Source organism: Loxodonta africana, chromosome 13 (genome assembly GCF_030014295.1).
Source record: "Loxodonta africana isolate mLoxAfr1 chromosome 13, mLoxAfr1.hap2, whole genome shotgun sequence".
NCBI lineage: Eukaryota > Metazoa > Chordata > Mammalia > Proboscidea > Elephantidae > Loxodonta > Loxodonta africana.
The window spans coordinates 82194639-82219550 of NC_087354.1; the positions used below are offsets into that span (position 1 = coordinate 82194639).

Consider the following 24912-nt stretch of genomic DNA (forward strand, 5'->3'; position numbering starts at 1 on the left):
TTCTGAAACCGTATCATAGCATAAGCAAATGCTGGGGGGAGACTGAGGCAATGAGGAAAACTTGATCAGCCCAGGAGGTTTTTGGTGCAGTCTTACTCCTTTGTTAATGGTGCCTTTTCAAAGTGCATGTAAGGATTATTAGATGAAGAAGGGAGTGTAGGAATGAAAAACATAGACATGAAAGCCTGCCTTATGCCAATTGACTTACACTTTCACTAAAAAGAAAAAAAAGAAAAAAAGAAAACTAGGAAAAATAGTCCATCACTCAGGAACAAAGGCAGAAATCACGAATATCTGATACAAACCTTTGTGGTCAATACAATCAGTACTTCTGTAATTCTAAGGAATTATGGATACATGTGTCATTAAGAGACTAATTTTTAGTAAAATACAAAGCAAACTCAGTGAGTTCTTAATTCAGCTCATGGGCTGGCAACAGTACCTGAAATTGCTACCTTTGAAGCGTGATTTCTTTTGGCTCTTAACATTTTATAAGTAAATAAAACATAATTATTAAAAATTGAAAAAGAAAGAAGGTATTTCATTCCAAGATTGGAAATGCTGAATTAAAGACAAATAGTTTTTTAGTTAATTTACTGTAAGAGCTAACAGAGCCTTTCCTATGCTGATCAATTGCAAACAGCCAAAAGGGAAATACCCTTTGCTGTACTTTCAGGGAATAGTTAAGAAGCTATATGATACGCGTTGTTGTCAGCTACCGTCCAGTTGGCCCCAACTCATGGCAACCCCAGGCACAATGTTAAAAACACTACCCAGTCCTGAGCCATCCCCATGATTGGCCGTGGATCCGACTGCAGTGATCTATACGGTTTTCATCTGCCATTGAGGATCAACATCTTGGAGCGTGTTATTTAAATACATTAACCCATATACCAAATCAATTTATGTTAACCTCACTGTTTGCCACTGAAAATGAAGATCTGAGGGGACAGTCACAGGTTTTCTCCACTCTCCCCCACAGTTTCATACAGTGATATAATCTATCACTGAGCATTTTGTAAACATACAATTTTCAAGTCAGTTGCAATTTAATTTGCCAGATCAAGATCAGCGAGAGAAATAAAACTATACCTGGAAAGTACTGGAAAGTAAAGGCTGGGAACATTCAACAGAAATGTTCTCTTTTCCTACCGGTCCTTCGAACTGACAAAGACTTTTGCATAATGAAAATTATGGTTACACAAAATTTTATCACTCTGTATCATGGCGTTTAAGAGACAAATCTTGCACACAGCACACTCCGGTTCAACCCAAAATAGCCTCATTCCTTTATTTGGTGATTTGATACAGTTTTAAATTCACATAGTCACCACATAACCTAAGCACGATATTAAGCATTTTAAGCATTTTACAAGCAAGGTATTTTACTGATTTTCTTTTCAATTGCCAAAGAGTACACTAAGTGAACTGGTTAAAGGATATACTTCTGTACATAAAAATACCCATGTATTTATACAAGTGTATGGAACAGAGTTTAAAGATAATAAAAACCATAACATCACAATAAATAGGATGTGTTCCTATAGCACACCAGAGCACGCTTTGTTAGGAAGCTGTCAAGTGAGTCTCTTTTTTTCAAGGTGCTTTATGGCCTTCTGAGTTAGGCTCCTATTTCCCAAAAAGAGAGCTAGGGGTTAGTGATGACTGGATCTGAATATCTACTTGCAAATATTGCTTTTTATTTGCATGTCCAATAACAGGGGTGGAAGATATTATAATTTATTTATTTTCAAAGTCTTCAGAACTTACAAATTCTATTGATTTCCCACTTCAATATTTTAAAATTCAGATTTAATCTAAGCTCTAGCACCATACGCGGATGAAATACATGTATTTTTGTCAGAGCAACAATATTTTATATCATCTTTGTTCCTCTGGCTATAAGAATTCTGTTTAGAAAAATTTACCAAGCTAAAAATAGTTGATCTAGGTTGTAATAAAAAAGCATATTAAATACCTTTGGTAAAAATAGATACATTTAACAAGATTAGAAAAGCAAACAGTTATAATGTCAAAAAGAGAATATAAAAATGTACACAATAAAATAAAGCAACTTATAAACTGAAGACAAGGCCACTCTTCAGGTTTGTCTCTTCCAAACCACGAATGTAGTTTTCTTCTTCTAAATGGCAGAGATTTTAATAAGAAATACGGAAATATCCAGTCCTTCCTATAAGCATGACACAAAGTAAGTTTAATTCATAGCAACACAGTTCCTTTGTAAAAACCAAGTTTGTAGAACACAGAATATTCTCTCTTATTAATGTGACTATAAGGACAAAGATTCCAGATTTCTGTGATTTTAGGCACAGAACACGGAGCTTTAGAATTAAGCAAGGCAACAGAATCAGGTCCTTACTGGCACGCCCAGTTTTTTTTTTTTTCCTGTGCTGACTTTAACTGAAGCCCTACCAGGAAAACTGAAATACAGAACACAGCTAGCTGAATTAGGGACATGGTAGCTCTGCAACTAGCCAGTGAACTACAACAGTTCATTTTCCCCCACAGCCAAAGACCTTTCTCCTGTCCTTTGGGCCTCGTCTCAGAAGCACTGTTGCACAACTCCTAATCCCCGTTTGGTGTCTCCTCTTTTAGAAGGCACTGTAAATCCTGAAGATGAAAGGTCCCCGAAGCAAACAACAGAGATTGTGGATGGAGATAAAGATCAGTTCCGGAACAGAATCAGCCCCTGAACTGAGCCGCTCTGGGAGGGGCCACCGTGCCGGCGCTGGGTTATCCTCCCGAGTTCCCCTTGCACACACAGTCACACTCCTCATGATGCTCCAGGGCCACGTCGGTGAGCGACTTGTGCAATCCCCTGACACCGACCTTTGGTCTTAACTGAAGGACCTGAAAGAGAACAATTGAAGGCACCTTTAAAGATCAACCAATGCACCTCATGCATAAAATTTTTGACTTTTGGGACAAGTCAATTTCAGAAAAGAATCTTGAGGCCCGACAAAGGGTTATCATACTTAATTTTGCCAAGAAAGAGCATTATAAAAACAAATATGGCCACCCCTCCAAAAAAAAACTATCATAAACTGTCATTATTATTTCATTAAAAAATGACATTTTAATACCAACAATATGGGAGGACACTGTCTCAGAATAAAGAATAGTCTTTAAATTGAAAGATTCAGCTCACCTTTGTTTTCATTTAACTACACAAGAGAAGACTTCACCTTGAATGAATATTTTGAAATCTTTAATGCACAATTATTCGTTTTGTTAGCTGTTTTTTTCATTCATTCATTCATTCACACATCTAGATAATATTTAAACTTGAAGCAATACACTCAAGTCCAGGAAGACCGTGGCGGGAAACACGATCACTCTACAGCTGAGTTTGCTCAATTATGCCACTCATTAATTTTCTTGGCTATACTTCAAGTCCTCTATAAACTCGATGAGATGGATTAGATGTACTTCATAGACGTCAGCTTCAGTCACAGTTAACTTTCTGCAACTGGATCCTACTGTGCAGAAGAAGGAGGTCTGGCTTAAGAACAATAATGCCTCTATTAAATGAAGTTATTTGCAATTTGGATAGCTGAAATTTTTAATAAACAGTATAGAAAAATAGACACTGATAATAAATATATTTCCTTTTAATACTGTGACAAAATGGAAGATGTATCTATTCTGTAAAAGATCAACTGAAGTAATGGATAATCATCACCTATTAAGTGTATTCGATTTTATTTCTTATAATAGAAATGATAAAGCTTCAGAAATTGTATATTGTTGGATTCTGAACAGAGAGCAGAGCACATAATAACACGGAGTTGTTTAGCTTCTCTGCTTTCTCTGTGTGACACAGATATATTCATAGAACAACATTTAAAACCTATTATACCTGAAATTTTATATTAATCCAAAAAGGCACAAGTCAAGTCTTTAAGAGTGTTTATTGCTGTTGTTGTTCTGTTTTGTTTTTTTAAACAGAGTACGTACATCTCATTCGGAGTAGCTGGTCACATCAGAGGTTAATTAGCTAACGTTTTCTGAATGCTCACTGGGTGCCAGCCACTATAATAATGTTTTTACATATTTAACTCACAAGAATTCTATGAAACAATTTATAAGTTATTACCCTATTTTACACATGAGCGAGCAGAGGCTGAGAGGGTAGTGAATAGTCAGTATGTAGGCCTAATATGAATTATTAGAGTTGTTTCCCCAAAGCATTTTAAAAATCAAGACGTGATTATTATCGGAGATATTTATGACCAATGTGGATTAGGTGACTGTAATAACATTTATGCATACATTTGAGATATTTGTGAGACGTTTGCACTGGATGATCATATAATTAGATAAACATATTCATATGTGTATCTATGTGTGTTTACCATATTCTATGCAAATAAAGCATGCCTTCCATGTTTGTTTGCCAACCATGCCCACCCTGTGAGGTGTTTTCATAAATGTGTCATGCTAATCTTTTTACTGCAACATGTAAAAAATTGGCATAGCAGCACTTATGAAAATACCTCATGGGGGGGAGGGCATGGCTGGCAAAAAAAAAAATGTAGATGGCGGGCATTATATGGATAAACATACAGTCCATGCACGGACACACACACACATATAAGCAACCCTAACCAAAGACTGGGAAATAATGGATTAATGTCAAGCTGGAAGAAGTCTGTTGAATCTACAGATAGTTATTCATAGCCCTGACTGAAACAAGTTTTACCGGAGACTGAAACAGATTTTGCATATTCCATAGCAACTTTCTGAATAACTCTAAAACTAATGTTATTCTTTAAAAATACATATAAGATGGAGAAGAACACGATTGAACTAGGGATTGATTTAGTTGACAACAAACACGACACAGGCTCAACATTAGGTAAGCTTGTTTTAAAAAAGCTAATATGACTGGGCTGGGTTTCATAGCTCTTAGAATGTTGTTGTTGTTAGGTGCTGTTGAGTTGGTTCTAACTCATACAACAGAACGAAACACTGCCCGGTCCTGTGCCATCCTCACAACCGTTGCTATGTTTGAGCCCACTTTTGCAGCCACTGTGTCAATCTGTTTCCTTGAGGGTCTCCCTCTTTTTTCCTGACCCTCTACTTTACCAAGCATGACGACTGACTACAACTTGTCTGTCTGTCATACTGTGGGGGTTTGTGTGTTGCTGTGATGCTGGAAGCTTTGCCACTGGTATTTCAAACACCAGCAGAGTCACCCGCGGCAGACAGGTTTCAGCAAAGCTTCCAGACTAAGACAGACTAGGATGAAGGGCCTGGCGATCTACTTCTTAGAAAACTGGCCATTGAAAGCCTTATGAAGAGCAGCGGAACACTGATACAGTGCTGGAAGATGAGCTTCTAAAATAGTGGTTATAAACTCAAGACTTGATGGCTAAATCTGGTCCCCAGATATACTTTATTTACTAAGGATATGCTTTGAAAACTTCAAAATTGAATAAGTTTATGTGGGAAAAGATAACTCCAGTGTAATTCATATTCTCACCACACATCCTTTTATATTAGACCAGGCAACTCTAATATCTGCTGAGCCTGTAAGGCATTTTAATTTGAGACTCCTGTTTTAGAACTACTGTGTTAAGGGCTTGTTCTTGTCTAGATTCCAACTTTGCGAAGCAGCAGTAAGGCTGGCCTCCAGGCTCACCTTGCCTGGAGCAACTTGGAGCTACCGCGCTCAGGACTTCACTTCTTAAAACCGAAGTGAGCTTAGTTCCCAGCAAAAGAAGTTTTAGAAGCACGTGGTGTGGAAATGAAAGCAGAACACAAGGAGTGACAGTCAACAGACCTATTTTTAATCACAGATTTTCCAGTTTTGGATGCCACCTTTTTAAAAGACCGCCATTCAGAAATTAATACAGAATAATACCGCTAGGAAAAACCTGAGAGATTATCATATTCACCACACTTGTTTTAAAGAGGCTAAGTGTCTTGCTGACAGTCACAAGTTCATGGTAGGTCTAGGACTGGACAGGGTGCCTTTTTTTCTAGAACCCAGGGCTTTTTCCCACTTTCCCAGCTGCCAGCACAATAATGGTGAAGGGCAGGAAAACCAGGCGATACAAAGGGCAGCCTGTGAAAACGGGCATGTTTAGATTAGCTAGCAGATGTCTTAGGTTCCAGTGATGCCTTTATGTGCGCTAAAACCATTTTATTTCTAACGTAGAGATTATTCTGTACTGTTACGTAAAATAAAATGCAGTCACAGGAAGGCAGATTTGGGTTTAGTATAAGGTAAATCTTTTCTAAAGTTAAAGTTGACTCACGGGCATTGTTCCTGATGTATGCCTGTTACAAAATCTGGTTGTCTATCAGCAGACAGTGGGAAATAATTGGGAATGTTCCAGCACTAATGAAATCTGGCGTGTGTAAGTTCTAAGATTCCTAAGGCTCTAAGCAACAACAATTACTAACATTTAATATTGCATTTTCCCTAATTTTAGAGAACAGAGGGATGAAAGAATGAAGTATTAGTAAAAGGTTTAACACGCAGCACGAATAATAGGAAGATTGGTAAAATTATGAGTATGTCCTATTGTGATTTATTTGCCTATATCGCCCCAAATAGAGAAACAAATATCAAAGGTCTCCTTTCTCCAAATAGACAATCATTTATCTCTAAGCTTGTCTTTAAAATATTTTCACTTCACGTTTTAAAATGTTAAAAGTTAAAACGCTCCACCCACTTTTTGTTTTCTGCAGAACAGACTTTCTTTTTTTGTGTGGGAGATGAGAACTTCACTCACAAGAGAATAAGCTTTCTAAATTCTTAACGTTTGACATTTTTAATTAGGTGTTCTAATTTTAAAAATGGAAACAAAATATTTTGTATGCCCTGCTTTTTTCAATGAATGCCACATTTCTTTTCTAAACCTAAACTCACTACAGTGAATTTCAGAATCACTGCTTTGTTATTTTTCAATACAAAAAGCACCCAAAGGAAACCGAAAAGAAAATGACATATACCTACCTCATGGTATTTTTTCGTAACTTTGCTTGGGACGCACTGACACTCATTGCAGTTGTGGAGACAACAAGCACAGTTTCCACCACAGCGTTTGACCAGGAGACAACCTGGCCAGAAAATGGTATCTGTTCTCTTTAGTTCTTCCCTTATGGACACCGAGAAGTTACGAGGTGTGCAGCTGTATAGTCTTACCTCCTCTTTTAGAAGGTTCAGATCCACCACTAAATGGCAGAAAAGAAAAGAAAAAAAAAAAAAAAAAGCAAAGGAAAATAAACATTCATGCTTTGAGCCTGAATATATATCACTAAACTCGTTTCATAAGGAAATGTAGTAATCATGAACAATCGCCCTAACAACATTCCTTTGTCTTTTAACTATGTTTTAGTGATATAAAGCTTGCAAGTAGGATTCTATTTTATAGCAAACAGAGCTTCATTATGACTTAGGGACCAATAAAGTGATGCCAATGCTAAGAACAGAGCCAACAAAACAGTTGAGAGCTATAAATAGGAAGCTTTACAGAGAAGAGGGCTACACCTCTCAACTTTAGCAGAAAAGTAGACAAGGAGAGCACTGGAGGGAAGAATAGAAGGTAAAATGATGAATACTTTGACTAAAAAGGGTTACCAACTCATGTCATTAACGTAGAACAGCTTTAGGAAACTTTTCAATGAACTTTCTATAATCTTTATGGCAATAAAAATCATAAAACATCAAAAAGAATGAAGAAAATGTCATTTTTTGAGGACAGTTGAATGGACCATGATGAAAAACCCACGCTGCGTTTTACAACAGCGGACACTGTCAGAAAGCGCTGCTTCTGCAGCGCGGAGGCCGTGCTTCTGGGGACTCGGGCTGAGCAGACGCCTGCAGATTTCTATCTTTCCTTCTGAAAGACTGGAGAATTGTTCAGTTTATAACCATTGTCTCTGTTCTTTCAGCAAGTTGGTTAACTGTGCTGTGCTTTATTCTTTAAAAGAATACCTATTTGTGAAGACCAAACAAAATATCCTTTCATCAGATTGTCTCAGTAAATCCTCAAAGAACCATTGTTTTTAACTACAAAATGATACTGTTTCATGAAAATTATAGCAAAATAGCATGCCACGTTAAACAGAATTTCTACATAACATATGGATAGAAGTTAATTATTATTAGGGTAAACACCTCTAATATAGTTTCAATTTCTGCTGAAATACAACTTTTTTCCTAGAAATATTCAAATTAAAAAATTCCAATGAAATTGTAGATTTTTTGATAACATTTAACTCTTCAGGATTTTTTTTTCAAGAATAGGGAGCTTTTTTTTTTTTTTAAATTTAAGAACATTAGCTAAAATATAATAAAAACACCCATAACCTATTGCTGTCAAGTCGATTATACATCAGGCTAAATACATTTTCAATAATATTTAAATCATTAAAAACATGATTAGAAAAAAAGAAAATGCTATTTTCTGGCTAAAAACAGCTCAAATAATAATCACTACATAATCTAATTTTAAATATTAAGTGCTAATTTTTAAATACTTTAAAAATGACAGGGTAATTAAGTAACCAAATGCCTGTTTTCTTGGCTACATTATAGTTCTACATGTGATCAAGTTGTTCTACAAGGTCAAAGGGAGCCAATTTTAAGTATTTTGAAGGACTCTATTACAAAACTATTTTTTCTTATTATAAAACTATGTATATGTGACTGTAAATTATGAACTCATAGCTAGATGATATGTTAAAACCTGCATCAAGTGCAGAAAAGCACCCGGAAAAGACTAATTTGGTCAGTACACTTCAACACCTTACTCAGCTAAAAAATTATTTTTTCCAACCTTATAGAAAATCTTTTTGATTATTTAAAGATTTTTTTTATCTGAAAAATGATCCTGTGAAAATAAAGCTTTTAAATATTTAAGCACAAATGGGTTCATTTTTTGAATGTCATGAAATGACCCACTTATCCATAATAAAATTAATGAGATAATTAAATGATGTCACATATTTTACCTGATTTAATTTTGCGGAAATAATAGTATATACACACATTCCTCATTTATTCTTAAAGCTGTATGTGAACTTATTTGAATTTGTTCTCTAAAAATTAGTACGGGCAAGGAGGGAAAAAACTTACAGCTCACATATACATATACACACACACACACACACACAAAGCCTGGTGGTAAATTTTTCAAAGCTTATTTAAGATATATACTTCTTTAGAATGTGAATGAAGCTCTTACCCTTCAAAGGATAGTCATCTACCTCAAATAGTTTTAAACACACTATTTCACGAAACTAGAAAAAGAGACTGCATATGTTCGCTTTAAAATGTTTACTTAACCATAATAAAAGGTTAGACAGATTTCCCAAGTGAACTAAGTTATGATACCTGCTACAATGTGAAAATTTAAACACACTTTCAACTTGGCTCCCACTCATTTATCATGTTTGACACAAAAGTCAAAAGCCCTTTTTAAGTACTAGTTAAGCCTGACTTAGAAAATACGTTTTTTTTTTTTTCCCCTCTAGTAGCAAGGTATGAATGAAAACCAGTGAACCAGAGGAAGGAAGGAGACAAAAAAGTATTAACGCAGACCACAGTGTGAGAAAAATACAATTACAGATTTTAAATTTGGCACGTCATATTTGAAATTTATGCTTCCCATTTTTAAGGCTTCAAAGTCATCATTAAAATAGGTCATGTGAGGATAATATGATATCATAAATTCCCCAAACACTGTCTAGAACTTCTAAACAAAAAAAGATGAAAAGGAAAAAAAAGGAGAAAGAAAATTTATGTTCCAACATGCATTTTTATAGTTTTACTATATTATTATGGACTTTTCCCTCTGCAAAATATTATAAAGTAAAACTTAGCCTTCAGGCTCTTTCTTTTTCATAAAACCTCTTTAGATGTATGTATTAGTTTTTTTTTTTCTAAAAAATGATGATTTTGAGCACAGCACCAAGGAAACTCATTATTTGTAGTGCAAATTTTCTTGTTCTGATTCATCAAATATTATGTTTTTACTAAAAAGGGTACTACTAACTAAAAAAAACAAAACAAAAACCTATGGTCATTTTTACTTTGTTAGCTGTTACTTCTTCAAGACAGTCATTCCAAGGATATCCTATTACTGTAAGGCAGTCTGAGGGTGGGCTTTCTAAGATGAATGTGGTAACACTGTGATATGTTTATTCTGTGGAAAATCGATTTCAATGTCTAATTAGAAGCTTTTAAAAGTTTGACTTTTCATTCCTTTGTAGAAAGACTTTCAGGCAGGGAGTTGGCTTTGTCTATACAGATGTTATCCCACACCTGCATTTTAGTTTATGTAAACTTCCAAAAATATACACTGATTTTCTCACACTTACTGTTCACTTAAAACGTTAATAGTTTTGGCAAACTGCAAAGTGCTTCAATTTGGGAAGTGCTAAATGAATATTTGAAAGATCTGATGCTTTGGATGCTTTTAAATCCATGCACGCCTCTGGCTGAAAATTCACTGAGTGCTGTGCACAGAGCTTTAGGCAGAAAGTCATGGCTAGAAGACAAGTTTTTAGGCTCCGATCCAGAGATCAGCTGTCAAAAAGCTAGATCTGAGCTTAGAACCTTTTTACTCCCACTGCTTCATACAGATCTACATGATAACATACATCAAGCTTGGTAACAAGGGCTCTATTCATGGGTGTTTCAGCTTGCCCTGCAGATCTTCATTTTCCTGTGCCAAGTGGGAGGGAAAGGAAGTGTTGTCCAAAAGTTATTCATCAAGTTATTTATCAAGGTCAAATCTTATAAATACGTAACAGCTTTCAGCATCTATACCAGGTTCAGCTACCCACGCGCTTGAACACCAATTTCAAATATCGCCGAGAGGAAACCATGTCTGTTGGCATAGCAAAATACCATGGTTGGGCAAGCCTGAACAGGACCTGCTAAGATGACATCTCAAGACCCAAAAGGGCTGCAACTCAGTGCAGGAAACGGCAGAAATCCAGTAATCTTTCTGACAAGGCTTAGAAGAACAAGCCTGGTGCAGTCTGCCCTTGTAAACAGCTCAAATTAACTGAACGTTATTTGCTTCACATAAATTGTCCAGGCTGTGGTGTTATTCTCTAAAATGATCCTGGGTAGATTTCAAGGTTTCTGGTAGACGGAAACAGTTTTTGAGTGTGTTATAATTTTTCAGTTATTCCTGTTACATTTTCATTTGTATCTGACAGGGATGCTTTCTAATGCCAACGTTACCAGGAATATTTGCTGACCTTATTAAAAAATGAGTTAATATTACTTCCAATTTCTTGACTGTGTGGAATTAGGTATAATTTCTCTCTTGAAAGAAGATATGTTCATATTGTCAAAAGTGATCATTTCACGAGCAAATTTATAAAGAGAAAAATTATGGTATGCTTTTCTCCGTCATTATTTTCTTGCTTTGAATTCTGTCTTGGAAACAATGAATTCTATTTTATGGTGGGCCTTTGGTATTTTTCATAATATTTAGAAATGTTTCCACGCTTAGGAAATGGAAATGGATATAACCCTGATAATTGGGAGATATGGTCCCTAACGATTTTTATACAGCTTCCGCCTTTTCTAACCTCAGATCTGCTTTGCATCTATAATCATTCTCCTGAGCCTTTAAATCAATATACCCCAAATATTAGGTTTAAGTAAACAATGATCCTCATGGAATGCAATGGAAGTCTTTACATCAAATTGATACTTTTGAAGTAAAGAAATGGCAGGTATATTCAGCAGAAGTATACCTTTTAATCTTCCAAACTCGCTGAGTGATTAAGTGGCTCTTTTCCTATGAATTATTATGTGATATGTAAATATGCTCAAATGACTAAGAAAGTACACTATTTAAATATATCACTGAAGAATTTCAGACTACCATTTAGAAGCGATGGCAGAGGAATCAGAAACATTAGCTACTAAGACAACTGAACAAGGTTCTAGTCTGAAGAAAGAGCTTACCTCTAGATTTTCTTCCGAAAACAAATGCCTTGCCAAGAAGTTGCCAAGTTGGCCTGTACAGATCTTCCAAGTCCAGCTGCCATCTATCTGGTTCAAGGTACCGAATAAGGTCTTCCAAGGTACTGAAGGCAGCCACAGCGTTATTAAGCAGTTCCAGTGGCAAAGCTGAAGGGGGTGACACTGAAGGACTCACAGCTTCTGTGAATTGCTGAAAGTAAAACGAATCCTATGTTAACTGTTTTGAAAATGTCAAAGTATTTCTGGACTTAAACCAAACCAAAAAAAAAAAAAACAAACCCATTGCCATCGAGTGGATTTCAACTCCTAGCGACCCTGTAGGACAGAATAGAACTGCCCGATAGGGTTTCCAAGGAAAGGCTGGTGGATTGGAACTGCAGACCTTTCGGTCGGCAGCTAAACGCTTAAATGCTTAACCACTGTCCCACTAGGGCTCCATTTCTGGACTTACGCACTACTTACGTAGACTGCGGCAGAGCGCCACTTACGTAGACTGCGGCAGAGCGCCACTTACGTAGACTGCGGCAGAGCGCCACTTACGTAGACTGCGGCAGAGCGCCACTTACGTAGACTGCGGCAGACACATACACAGGAAGTGAGGCTGTAACCCTACTTAGAAGTGATTCTTTCTCAAAGAATTCATGTAAGTGAACTCTGATATATGTTCTAAGAAATCAGTAAGAAAGGCTTAACTTTCATACCACAAACCATGGTGGATGTGGATTTTATTGCTTAAAAGACCCATTGTTTACATTTAAACATGAAGATGTCTTCAAGGTTTAGTTATGAACTTACAGTGAAAACTATACATAACACAGTTTACCAGATTTTCCTTTTGTTTTCCACTTTTATTTTCCTTGATCGGGGAATTTACTTGGTAATTATGCCAATGAGGGTCAGATGAATTTCAAATTTCATATAAAATAACCCATAAAGAGCAAGAACAAAATATAGGTAAAAAAAAATCCTTTGACATTGGAAAAAAACTTGCTGATCAAGACAGATAACAGCCAAAGCACAAAGGATAAACTTGGTAATTTCGCTTAAAATATTTTTTAATATAAAAGACCTAAACAAGGTTAAGACAAGGGAGACACTGGCAGAACACTATGACGGTTTACTATGACAAACTAGATAGCTGTCACAGGATTGTTGCTGTTGTTAGGTGCTGTTGAGTCGGTTCTGACTCATAGTGACTCTATAGGACAGAGCAGAACTGCCCCATAGGGTTTCCAAGGAGCAACTGGTGGATTTGAACTGCCAACCTTTTGGTCAGCAGCCGAGCTCTTAACCACTACACCACCAGGGCTTCACGTCACAGGATTAGTATGTAGAATATATATATAATATAGACAACTCAATAGAAAAATGAACAAATTCCAGACAAGAAGCATGAATGGTCAATAAAAATATAAAAACATGCTAAAATTCATTGTAATCAGAGAAATGGAAGATAAAAGTGAAAAATCATTTCACACATAAAATGACAAGATACTATTTCACATACCAATACTTGGCAAAAAATCAACAAAAGGATTGCCAATATGTGAGTAAACTGGAATTTATCTGCTCTGCCTGTAGGACTGCATGTAAACTGGCACGCTGCTTTGGTTGATGTAATTGATGGGCACAGGATACCAGAGCTGAAGTTTTAGATACTCTACCTCTCAGTAATTCATTAGTGACCTTTACATCCTGGCATTTGTGCACATGGAAACACTTGTAAGGATCTGCACTCTAACGTTGTTTGAAATCAAGAAAATTTGGAAACAACCTAAATGCACATATATTCTGACTCATGGTGACCTCATGTGTGCCTGAGCAGAACTGTGCTCCATAGGGTTTTCAATGGCTGATTTTGGGGGAAGTAGATCACTAATGTTCTGCTGCTGAAAGTAAAGAGGACTTGAAGCACTTACTAATGAAGATCAAAGACCACAGCCTTCAGTATGGATTACACCTCAACATAAAGAAAACAAAAATCCTCACAACTGGACCAATGAGCAACATCATGATAAATGGAGAAAAGATTGAAGTTGTCAAGGATTTCATTGTATTTGGATCCACAATCAACAGCCATGGAAGCAGCAGTCAAGAAATCAAAGGACATATTGCATTGGGCAAATCTGCTCAAAGGACCTCTTTAAAGTGTTGAAGAGCAAAGATGTCACCCTGAAGACTAAGGTGCGCCTGACCCAAGCCATGGTATTTTCAATCACATCATATGCACGTGAAAGCTGGACAATGAATAAGGAAGACCGAAGAAGAGTTGACACCTTTGAATTGTGGTGTTGGCGAAGAATATTGAATATACCATGGACTGCCAAAAGAACGAACAAATCTGTCTTGAAAGAAGTACAACCAGAATGCTCCTTAGAAGCAAGGATGGCCAGACTGCGTCTTACATACTTTGGACATGTTGTCAGGAGGGATGAGTTCCTGGAGAAGGACATCATGCTTGGCAGAGTACTGGGTCAGTGGAAAAGAGGAAGACCTTCAATGAAGTGGATTGACACGGTGCCTGCAACAATGAGCTTAAGCATAACAACGATTGTAAGGGTGGCTCAGGACCGGGCAGTGTTTTGTTCTGTTGTGCATAGGGTCGCTATGAGTCGGAACCAACTCGACGGCACCTAACAACAACAACAGATCACCAAGCCTTTTTTTACTAGTCACCTCTGAGTGGACTCGAACCTCCAGAACCTCCAACCTTTTGATTAGCAGCTGAGCACTTAACTGCACCACCCCGGGACCCCAAACGCACATATATAAGGGAAAAGATTAAAGCATATCACAAAAATAAATGGAAGCAACAAAATGGGACAACAGTTTCAATAAAATTGAGAAAGGGCTAATATCTTTTATACAATTGAGCTTTTATAAATTTATAAGAAACTTCCCCCCACCCTTCAAGTTTAAAGTGGGCTAAGGGTAGGGACTGGTAGATCAGAGTTGAAATAGAAACAGGCAAAATAAATACATAAACAAATGCACAACCTGTTTTCTTACTTATTTTTTTGGCAGAAGGAGGGAGTGGAAAGAGCCAAGGATAAAATGCGATAGGTGTTCATTATAGCAGTTTTCATAATAACAAAAAGCAGAGAATAATCAACAGTCCCACTAGTGAACAGTTAATTATGTTGTTCTCGTAAAGTAAAACAGCGTTTAGCCATTACCAGTGAAGTCCTCCGGGAATTTTTTAACAACAAAAGAAATGCTTATAATATAAAATTTATTATAATAGAAACACTACCACATTGAATCTTTCTTTTTGTCCTATCACTTGGATCCTGGGCTAGCTACTGAAAACCAGGCACTACATATAGTACTTCTGAACGTGTCTCCTTGCCTTCGATCTTTCCTTTCTCCTCTTATCCTATGCTGCATGAATCCAGGTTAGTCCACCTAAAATCAGCTATCATTACTCGTGACGGATTTGGACAAACGCCTGCAGTAACTTCTCATCTGGAGGATAAAACCCAAATTTCCTACCCAGCACTCAGGGCCCTCACAATCTATTTTTTGCCCTTGTTTCCCATCTAATCCTCTAACTCATCGAAGACACGCACATTTAGTGCCAGTCGATCTAGTGTCTTCAAGAGCCCCGGCACACGTCCGTTCATCTCATACCTACCCCTGCTAAATGCTGCTTCCCCTGCCCATAGGCAAGGTTTTCTCCCGCCTGTGATCACACAATGAAGCTTTACCGTCCATAACAGTCCTTTTTAAAACCCAATTCATCCATGAAACCTTCCTCAAAATCAGGGTCATCACTGGTCCATACAGCTCTATGGTATGAATTTGAAAAAGATGTGCTTTCTGGGCAGACACAGCCCCATAGGCACACAGCAGGGCAAAGAGAAGTTATCCTGGAAATCAGAAAACGGAACACCTTTCTCTGTGCGGGCACTGCCCTTGTTAGGGCTCACAGCTTTGTGAGCGCAGGGGTCCCTTTGTCCACTGGGGGCCACTTTACTGAGCATAATATGCAGAATTGAATGTGGCAGCCTTGGATCACACCGATTTCATTCTTTTTCTAAAAACCTAATTTCAGTAATACTAATTTTCCCAAAACATTAGGATTAAGATGTTTTCCAATTATTTTAAGATGTTTTCACTCTACCAATTGACTGCTCAACTTCGGAGCATAGAAACCAAATCTAATACCTTTCTACTTACTCGTGGTGTTTTAATTGTCCAAGAAACACAGATATTTTGATAGAGTGCACAATGATTCCACCTATGTGTGCACTGATAGCAATATTATATAAATCAATAAATATCTAATGCAAGTTTTTATTTTGAATTTAACCAACGTGGCTAATATAGATTAAAATTTTAATATGAAAGGTTAATGAGTTTTTTTTTTGCAAATTTAAAAAATATGCCAAAAATTTATAGTTCACATAAAGTGAAAATTAAGTGGTCAGTAATATTCAAAAAATACTTATTATATTATTCATAACTATGATGATACAAACAAATCAAAAATTCCATAATCTGCATGAAGACAGTAAATTGTTGACAGAAAATGTCTTATATATGTATAGTCCCGGTGGCATAGTGTCTTAAGAGCTTGATTGCTAACCAAAAGGTTGGCAGTTCAAATCCACCAGCCACTCCTTGGAGACCTATTGGGCAGTTCTACTCTGTCTTATAGGGTGGCTGTGAGCTGGAATCCACTCAGTGGCAATGGGTATATGTGTGTGTGTGTGTGTGTATATATACATATATAAAAAAAATATATATACACATATGTATATATATTAAAAAAAATAATACATAGTAATTAAAATGCCATGCCCACTTAAAAAAAAAAAACCCACTGCTGTCGAGTCGATTCCGACTCATAGTGACCCTCCAGGACAGAGTGGAACTGCCCCATAGAGTTTCCAAGGAGCGCCTGGTGGATTCGAACTGCCGACCTTTTGGTTAGCAGCTGTAACACTTGACCACTACGCCACCAGGGTTTCCAAAGTGCCATAGTGTAGATAAATATTTTAGATATGATATAAAATTGTTATTTAGTCTACTTTCAATTTTTTTTTCAATTAGACCATACTCCAAGAATGAGTTGGCTTATCTTGCTTCCAAGCCTGCTGGAGACCCTCTGGATAGAACACTCCTTCTGAAAAACAGTGGAAAATTCCAAACGAAGTCAAGATTGCTGAGATAATGTTCAAAATGTCAGTACGAAACAAAAAAAAATGAAAAACAAAAATAAGCCTGTAATATTGGAAGACAAAATATGCACACCTGGGGTCAAAGGGAGTATCAGAATACCAAACCTTTCAAATAACAAAGGTTGGAAGGGAAACATCCTGGCATATGTTATGCTATGTTTATATTGCTCAGTGTTATAAACCTTCATGCTTTTAAATATTTAAAATAAGATAAATTTAAGGAACTAATTACATCACTCTCCTTATACACATACACACTCAATAAACAACAGTCCCCACTCCAAAAAATGGGGTGGGGGGAGGGACCAACTGGCTTTCCTTGGAATTAAAGATCCCAGGACAGAAAAACAGAGGAAGTAGTGCTGCTATTTAAGGCCTTCCCATAACTGTCACCCCACCCGCTGGACGTAGGAACAACCAAGCTGTTCATTTTTCTGCAGTTCTGCTTTTCTGAGTTGGCTAAAGTTTCCCGAAGAGAAAAGGGACAGTGATGGGAAAAAGAAGTTAGAGGGAAAAAATGTCCTCTCAGTTTTTTAAGTTTTGATTTTCTTTGAACAAAACTCTACTGTTTGGGCTACAGGCTAATAGCCTTTTCTCTCAGTCTCTAGAAAATTCTAACAATATCTTTGCTACTTACAAATGCTTATGATTGGGCTATTAAGCTAATTAGAATATGTGAAGTGTCCTGACTTGAACTGGATTTGCACATTCTTAATCCCCTATCTCTTTAGTCACTGTGAAAACATACATACATGCCTATTACTATGTTGTGGGCTGCCCTGAGACTATTTAGTAGAAGACTAATGGCAGGAATGGAATGCGGTTTCTTGATGTTCTATAACATAGACAACGAAATCAAAACCCTTACTTTAGTAAGCCATTGAAAATCTTCTCTGTTTTTACCTGCAGGTATGTTATTTTGGATAGATAAATTTGTGAAGAAGTGGAAAAGAGAATCTAAAATCTCTATGCAACAATGCGTCCTGTCAAACAATGCACTTCTCAGATGTCAGCTCTGTGTGCCATGGATACTGTACAGAATGAGGTCCTAAATTCTGTGATGAAAGCCCTCCAAATGGCAGCACAGCGTAAGAGAACCGTGGTTAGGTGTCAAGGTGCCTCGACTCTGAATTCTGGTGCTGCTCATATTTAGGCAACAGAATTTCGCCGAATACTTTATAACCTCTGTGCCTCAGCTTCCTCCTCTGTAAAACATAATGGCTAAGTTTCTCTCTAGCTTTTAAATCTCAGAATTCTGTCATCTTCAAGGAGCCCTGGTGGTACAATGGTTAAGTGCTCAATTGCTAACCGAAAGGCTGGCTGTTAGAACCCATCAGGCAGTCCCCAGGAGAAGAGACTGGTGATCTGCTCCTATAAAGATCACAGCCTAGGAACCCCATGGGGCAGTTCTACTCTGTTCTATAAGGTCGCTGTGAGTCAGTGGACTTGATGGCACACAGTAACAACAGCGGCATGTCATTTTCAGACACAAGAGGGCCCGACGCCAGCTTCAGAAGAATTATCTGGAGAGCTTAAAAAAATGCAACACAGTGCCTAGTGATTCTGGGGTGGGGCTGAGAGGCTACTTTTTTAAGCTTCTCTATTGATTTAGATTGTCAGCCAGTTTTGAGAGATACCACAACATACGTGCCTAATTCTATGTTGATGTATTTTTATTCTGTGAGTACATACAAGTTGTCTTAGTTATCCAGTGCTGCTATGACAGAAATATTACCAAGTGGGTGGCTTTAACAAACAGAAACTTAATTCTTCTCAGTTTAGGCTAGAAGTTTGAATTCAGGGTGCCCGCTTTCTCTGTCCTCTCAGAGGAAGGTCCTTGTCTCTGCGCTTCTGCTGCTGGGTGTTCTTCATGGCTTGCCATCCCTCTTCCTGCATTTCTGCTTCTCTTGCTAGCTTGTTTAACCTCTTTTGTATCTCAAAAGAAACAGACTCAAAATATACCCTCATTAACATAAGAAACGTAACCTAATCCTCACTGACATAACCTGATCCTGACTCATTAACATAACAAACACAACCCACTCACCAATGGGATTCTAACCACAGGCAGAGGTTAGGATTTACAACACACATTTAAAAAAAAAAACACATTTTAGGGGAACACAATTCAATCCATTACACAAGTTTACCCTGATTTTTAAGAATCCATATATCCCTAAAAGGCATAAGTAGTTTATGAAAGGAATCTGCGTGGCCCTAAAAAATCAGGAGAAATGGGTTCATACTGAGGATTGACATAAAAATAGTTCTCAAATCCGTGCTATCATCAACTTTTCAACTTATTCTCTACAGTAAGTATTGTAGTAGCAAACAAAGGTTAATATTATACTATGTTCATTAATTCATTTAATAAAATTTATTAAGAAGCTATTGCCTGGCACTTTGGGGGAAAAAAAAAAAACCAGATCCAAATTCTTGTCCTCGGGAAGCTTCTCAATAAACCAATATCTGCAATCATATCTCTCTGCAATCATAGAAGGGAATTTTCTTTTGCCAAAACACAAAACCAAATCGAGAATTTGCTGTTATGAATACATAACACACCAATTTATGTGTATTGGTGCAATTATGAATACATATCACACCAATCCTGGTGAGTATGAACCATAAAAAGTGAACCTAATATGAAAGAACGACTGAAAACAAATATATTTCTACTTTTTACGACTGAGAAACAACCAGTAATCCAGGCCTTCAGACAAAGTAATGACCATATGCACCAATGTTACAAATTCAAGTCAGCAACTCTGGCTGCAAAATAAGTTTCCTCATTGACTTCTTCAGTGTTACTTTTAAAAAATCAACATTTTAGTATTTTCATATGGCTACCTTAAATATTTCATGCATTTATTATCATATTTTCCTTTTACAGAAAAAAAGCTCAATTTTGTCTTTTGGGATAGTACCATCTGAACTGGTTATAATTTCACAATAGTTACTTATCTCTAAAGAGCCACAGTTTGTCTTTTTATTAGGACTTTTGTGGCCAACGCAATTTAAAAAATACAACACCTACAATGAATCTTCCCTGGATAAACACACACACAGGAATGTTTACCTTGAGTAGCACAGCAACTGTTGCAAAACTGTTAGGGCCCACAGAGATTTATGTTGCTGCTGTCTTAGCCAAATGCACTCAGTACATTTCAAACCTACAAGAAGCCTTTCACCTGATTCATACCTAACAGAGGGGTCAGGAATGCAGAGTAGGTTTTATTGTTGTAGTTTGAAACAAAAACAACAACCAGAAATAATCCAAGACCTGTAGGAGAAGGGAAAAAAACCTGTCTTTTGTAATACCACTTCTTAACGGTGTCTCCAATCTCATCTCTGCAGTGTCCAGCTGTTAGAGTGTACATAGAGCTGACTCTTAAAGAGCTTGAGAAGCAGATAGAGCATGCCGGCAAAAATGCCGGCCAGTAACGACTGCCCGGAGATTCCACAAAGACAAAAGAAGGCCCTGGACAACTCATTTGTCTTCTTTGTCCTTCCCCTTTTCTAGCCTGACTTCATCCAAGAAGTTCAATGGGCTACGTTTTTAAATTACATTTAAGACAGCAAAGAAAAGCAAATGCTTGCATTTCTACTCAAAAAATGGCCAGGCAACGCAGATTGTACACTTAAGTGAGGCATCTCGGGGAAGGTGGCCCACTGTATTCATATCAAGTCTTAATGCTGAGAGGCTCTTATTAAAAGTGCACGGTAATTGAATAAAGCTTGACATATCTCTATAACCATCACACTGACAGTCCAGCATCAAAAGCAAACAATTTGCAACATTCAGCACTTAAAAGCAGTAGCTTCAAGGCTCAAACTTGAAAACTGACCTTCAAAGACCAGGGAGTTTCATGGTTTCAGGCAAACTGAGTAGCAGCAGTATTCTGCCTGAGCCCATATATGGAAAAAGAGATGACCACTGTTGCTGAAAATGATGTCTTAAATAAAAGTAGTGTTTATGTTCATAAGTACAGCTTCTTACTAACTTTACGGACGGAAACTTAAACTTACTAAATTTACAGACAGAACAACTACTACTGGCTGAATTTTCCTATCAGCGAGAAACTTGAGAGCTACCACCATCCGACTTCATTTACAAATTAAGTCATTGCTAGCCTCCAACCTGCCTCACCTAAAGCTTTGGTGGTCAGCAGTCCACACAGCCGAAAAAAGAATTTCACCCTAATACTGGCACCTTGGGTGTGAAGGTCACAACAGAAGGCGACCCTTTACTGGGGAGCAGGCTCAGTGTTGCCTGGTGAGTCAGTCAACATACAGTTTTCCATTTCCTAGGTAAAATGATAGATTATAAACACTAACCTAAACCGAAACCCAGATTTTCACAGTCCCAAGCACATCTTTCACAGTGGCATCTGTGGGAAGCCAAAATTAAGAGTTTTTTTTTTCTAAAAAGATTTTAAAAATCATTCCTGTGAATCAAAATGTGACAGGCCGTAAAAAGCTGAAACAACATTTAGCAAGTGTTTGACAACACCACAGGACGTGACCTTGTTCCTAACCTATTATTACATTGAAGGCTTGTGGCCTTGCTTGGTTAAAGTGGTCAAGGATTGATCGATGGTAAGACATTTCTAAGAACTGTTAAAAGAACAACACACATTCACTGCAAAACTTGAAATAATGTGTGCCTTTTATCAGACTCCCCAAAGACTCTTTCTTACAGAAATTTCTCCTATGAAAAAAAAAATAGTACAATATATATTTAGTGCATCACTCAACAGTCACCAAGGGAAAGTCGTAGAATGTTTTGTGTCAACTTAGCTCACAAATGGTGACTATATATTAGGTAGACACTTTCAATTATGGGTTCAATAAGTTTAATAATCTGGTAAGACACTAAACCTCATTCTAATTCTTCATGGGACTTCGGTGGAACACCTTATTTGGGTACAAAGTTATCTGGCAATATAAAAAAGAACGTGAGCCAGTAGTGGAAACTCAGTTATTTCATTTTTAAAATGGGGATAGCAATTGAAAATCTCTCAGGGGGTGATGGCTGAATAACATTACAAACATAATTAATGTCACGGAACTATACAGGTGAAGTTTGTTGAAACAGCAAATATTTTGTTGCACAATAAAAAAAGTAATGAAATTTTTATGAAATCAACATTAACAAGAGTTGACATAATTTATATTCATTAGTCACTAAAATAAAAGTGTGCTAATTAAAAGGAATTTTTTTTTTTTTCTCTCCCAGGGGATTGTTTTGAGTGGAAACAGAAAATCTGATGAAAGTGCTTAGCATGTATGTAAAGTATTAAGCCACCAGTGATCCCACATGGCTGAATCCAAAGGTCCATTTTCTCAGTCTTCATCGTAGCTGACCTACCAACGGTGCCTGACACATAGCTCTCCACACACCAGGGCCTGCAGGTTTTCTTTTGACCTTGCTACGTGCTTCTTCTGAACTCTGTGCTTGTTCCTCTGATCTCTTCCTGCATGCTGAAGTGCCCCAAGGCCTCTTCTATTTTCTGTCTGTATTCATGACTTCAGGGAGACCTGGTGGTGTAGTGGTTAATGCGCTTGCCTGCCAACCGGAAGGTCCCCCACCCCACTGCCGTCGAGTCGATTCCGACTCATACACGCCGATAGCCACCAAATTTCTGTTTCTAAGCTGCACGTGTTCACCTTCTCAGCAAGTGGCATCTTCATCCTTTGGAACAATCCTTTGCTCGCTGTCTGATTTTCTCACACTCTACATCAGATTCTCTTGGCTTTGCCTGCAGACTATGTCCAGGATCTGACTACTTTTACTGCCTCCACTGCGACCACCTGATAATCCAAGTCAGCCACTGCAAGCATTTTTACTGTTTTCCCTGTTTTTGCTTTTGCCTTTGCTGACTGAATTAACTGAGCTTTACACATACTAGCACAGATTACACAGTCAGTAAAAAATACTGATTATTTTTATTTTTCTAGAAATATGTACCTATATTTAAACATTACACTTTTAAAACCCGGCCTATATTTTAAAGATTTGGCAGATAACTCTCAGGGGAACCTGATGACAGGGGTTGGTAGAGATTTCACATACTTCAGTTAACCCACCAGGCCCCTCTGAAATCTGCCACTCACCCTCCCTGCAGTGCCTTCTGCTTGCTCAGAAGGCCCTCACCAGCCTCCTACAGAGCGTCCATAATGCAGAACAGGTCAGCCATACCCCCCAGCCTCAGAAAATCAAACGTTTCCCTCCACTACAGGTCAATACCTCATTTATGTGTATATCTGTAGGGATAAATGTTCCAAGGGGCCACTTACCTGAAAAAATTTGTTGTAAGGATTAATTAAGATAGTATCATCAGAAGTTTTAATATTCAACTAAGCATACCTAGAAATTATCACACACATTATTTTCATTGTCTATTTTACTCTCTAAATTGTACCAATTTTTCACAGTACCAACAGTTACTTTAAAAAATTTGATTTGTGATTTATCTTGGTGACAGAACCTATTTAGTCAATGTTCAGGGTATACCCACCCAACATTCTTATAACTCCTGACGTGGCAGATCAGAGCTTGTCCTGCCCCATGGAGGAAATCCTTGAACAAACTTCTTTCTCCGCTAAAAGAAATTTACATCCAGCAGCACTTCTGCAGGGATAAATGGCCGTTTCACAACAAGTTCAATAAATGCAAGTCTTTTTTACGTATGTTTATAGCTTTATTCTAGAAATTAAAATATATATATATATGATAATATCCTTAGTTCCTATCTTTACTTCAGTTTTCTGAATTTATATTCCTTGCTAGAAAGTTTTTACTATGAAATGAAGAAACAAAAACTTCCCAGCAAACGCAAGATTTCACTAGTCAGGCCCTCTGTGTGACAGTTTAATTACAATGTGTAGGTTTTTATTAAGCCAAATTTCAAGACAGTAACGAGTCAGCACGAAGTGTTCAGTTTAACAAGGAAGAAAGATATGAATGACAGTTACTTTACCAAATGCTAAGTCATCTCTTTTTATATTTTTAAATTTCTCTGTGACATTCCTATCGTGCTATAAAGTCTTCGTTGCTTATTCACAGGTCTGAACACCTCCAAAAGTAAGAGTGTACACAGAGGTACATCCCTTCATTAGATCCTTTCATACTGGCCACTATACTAACAGGAAATTGTGTCACAGGTCAGGATTCTGGGCAGGTAAAAAATCACCTAAGGCAAAAAGAAGATAAAATATTTTAATGAAATACACTGCCATTACCACAAACATATCTGAGAACTCTTTTCCTTCTGTTGACTAAAGCAAGATGTAGCTTTGAAAATGGAGGTAGAAGAAAAGCTAAACTATTCAACTGTGTTACATTTAAGTTACTCATTGCTGGCACTGAGGTAGTGAAGATAAATACTAAGGCTGTTGTGGAGTTCCCATCTCCGGATGGACAAACCTGTGTCCGGTAGGTAAAGACTGCCGTGGAGGTGAAACGCTAAATGCTGTGAGAACAATTAATTCTGCCTAGAGAAATAAGAGGAGCTACAAAGAAGGAGTGAATGCAAAGCTTGAGCTCAGAGAAGAAGTTCTTACCTCACATATTAGGAGGGAGACGCATTTCACGTATTTACAGAAACCAAGATGGAAAAAACAATGATGTTGAGTTAAGAGAAAGAAGAGTGTGGCTGAAGCACTGCCATCGGGCAGGGGAGCAGATGACGGGAGGTGAAGCTGCAGAGATGAACTGGATATGATTAGGAAGGCTTTGTGTGC

General features: G+C 37.5%; 1 protein-coding gene across 2 annotated transcripts in view; it reads right to left on the minus strand.

The window, feature by feature from the left end:
• Window positions 1-1265: 1265 nt before the first annotated feature.
• The window catches only part of PDGFC (platelet derived growth factor C), a 272436-nt gene continuing 248789 nt past the window's right edge, over window positions 1266-24912 (minus strand). For both annotated transcript variants that reach the window (XM_003418499.3, XM_064267639.1), the window contains 3 exons: window positions 11966-12173; window positions 6989-7206; window positions 1266-2871 (listed from right to left, as the gene is read on the minus strand). In XM_003418499.3, the coding sequence (XP_003418547.1) occupies window positions 2755-2871; window positions 6989-7206; window positions 11966-12173 (543 nt within the window). In that variant the 3' untranslated portion in view covers window positions 1266-2754. The remainder of the gene's footprint in view (window positions 2872-6988; window positions 7207-11965; window positions 12174-24912) is intronic.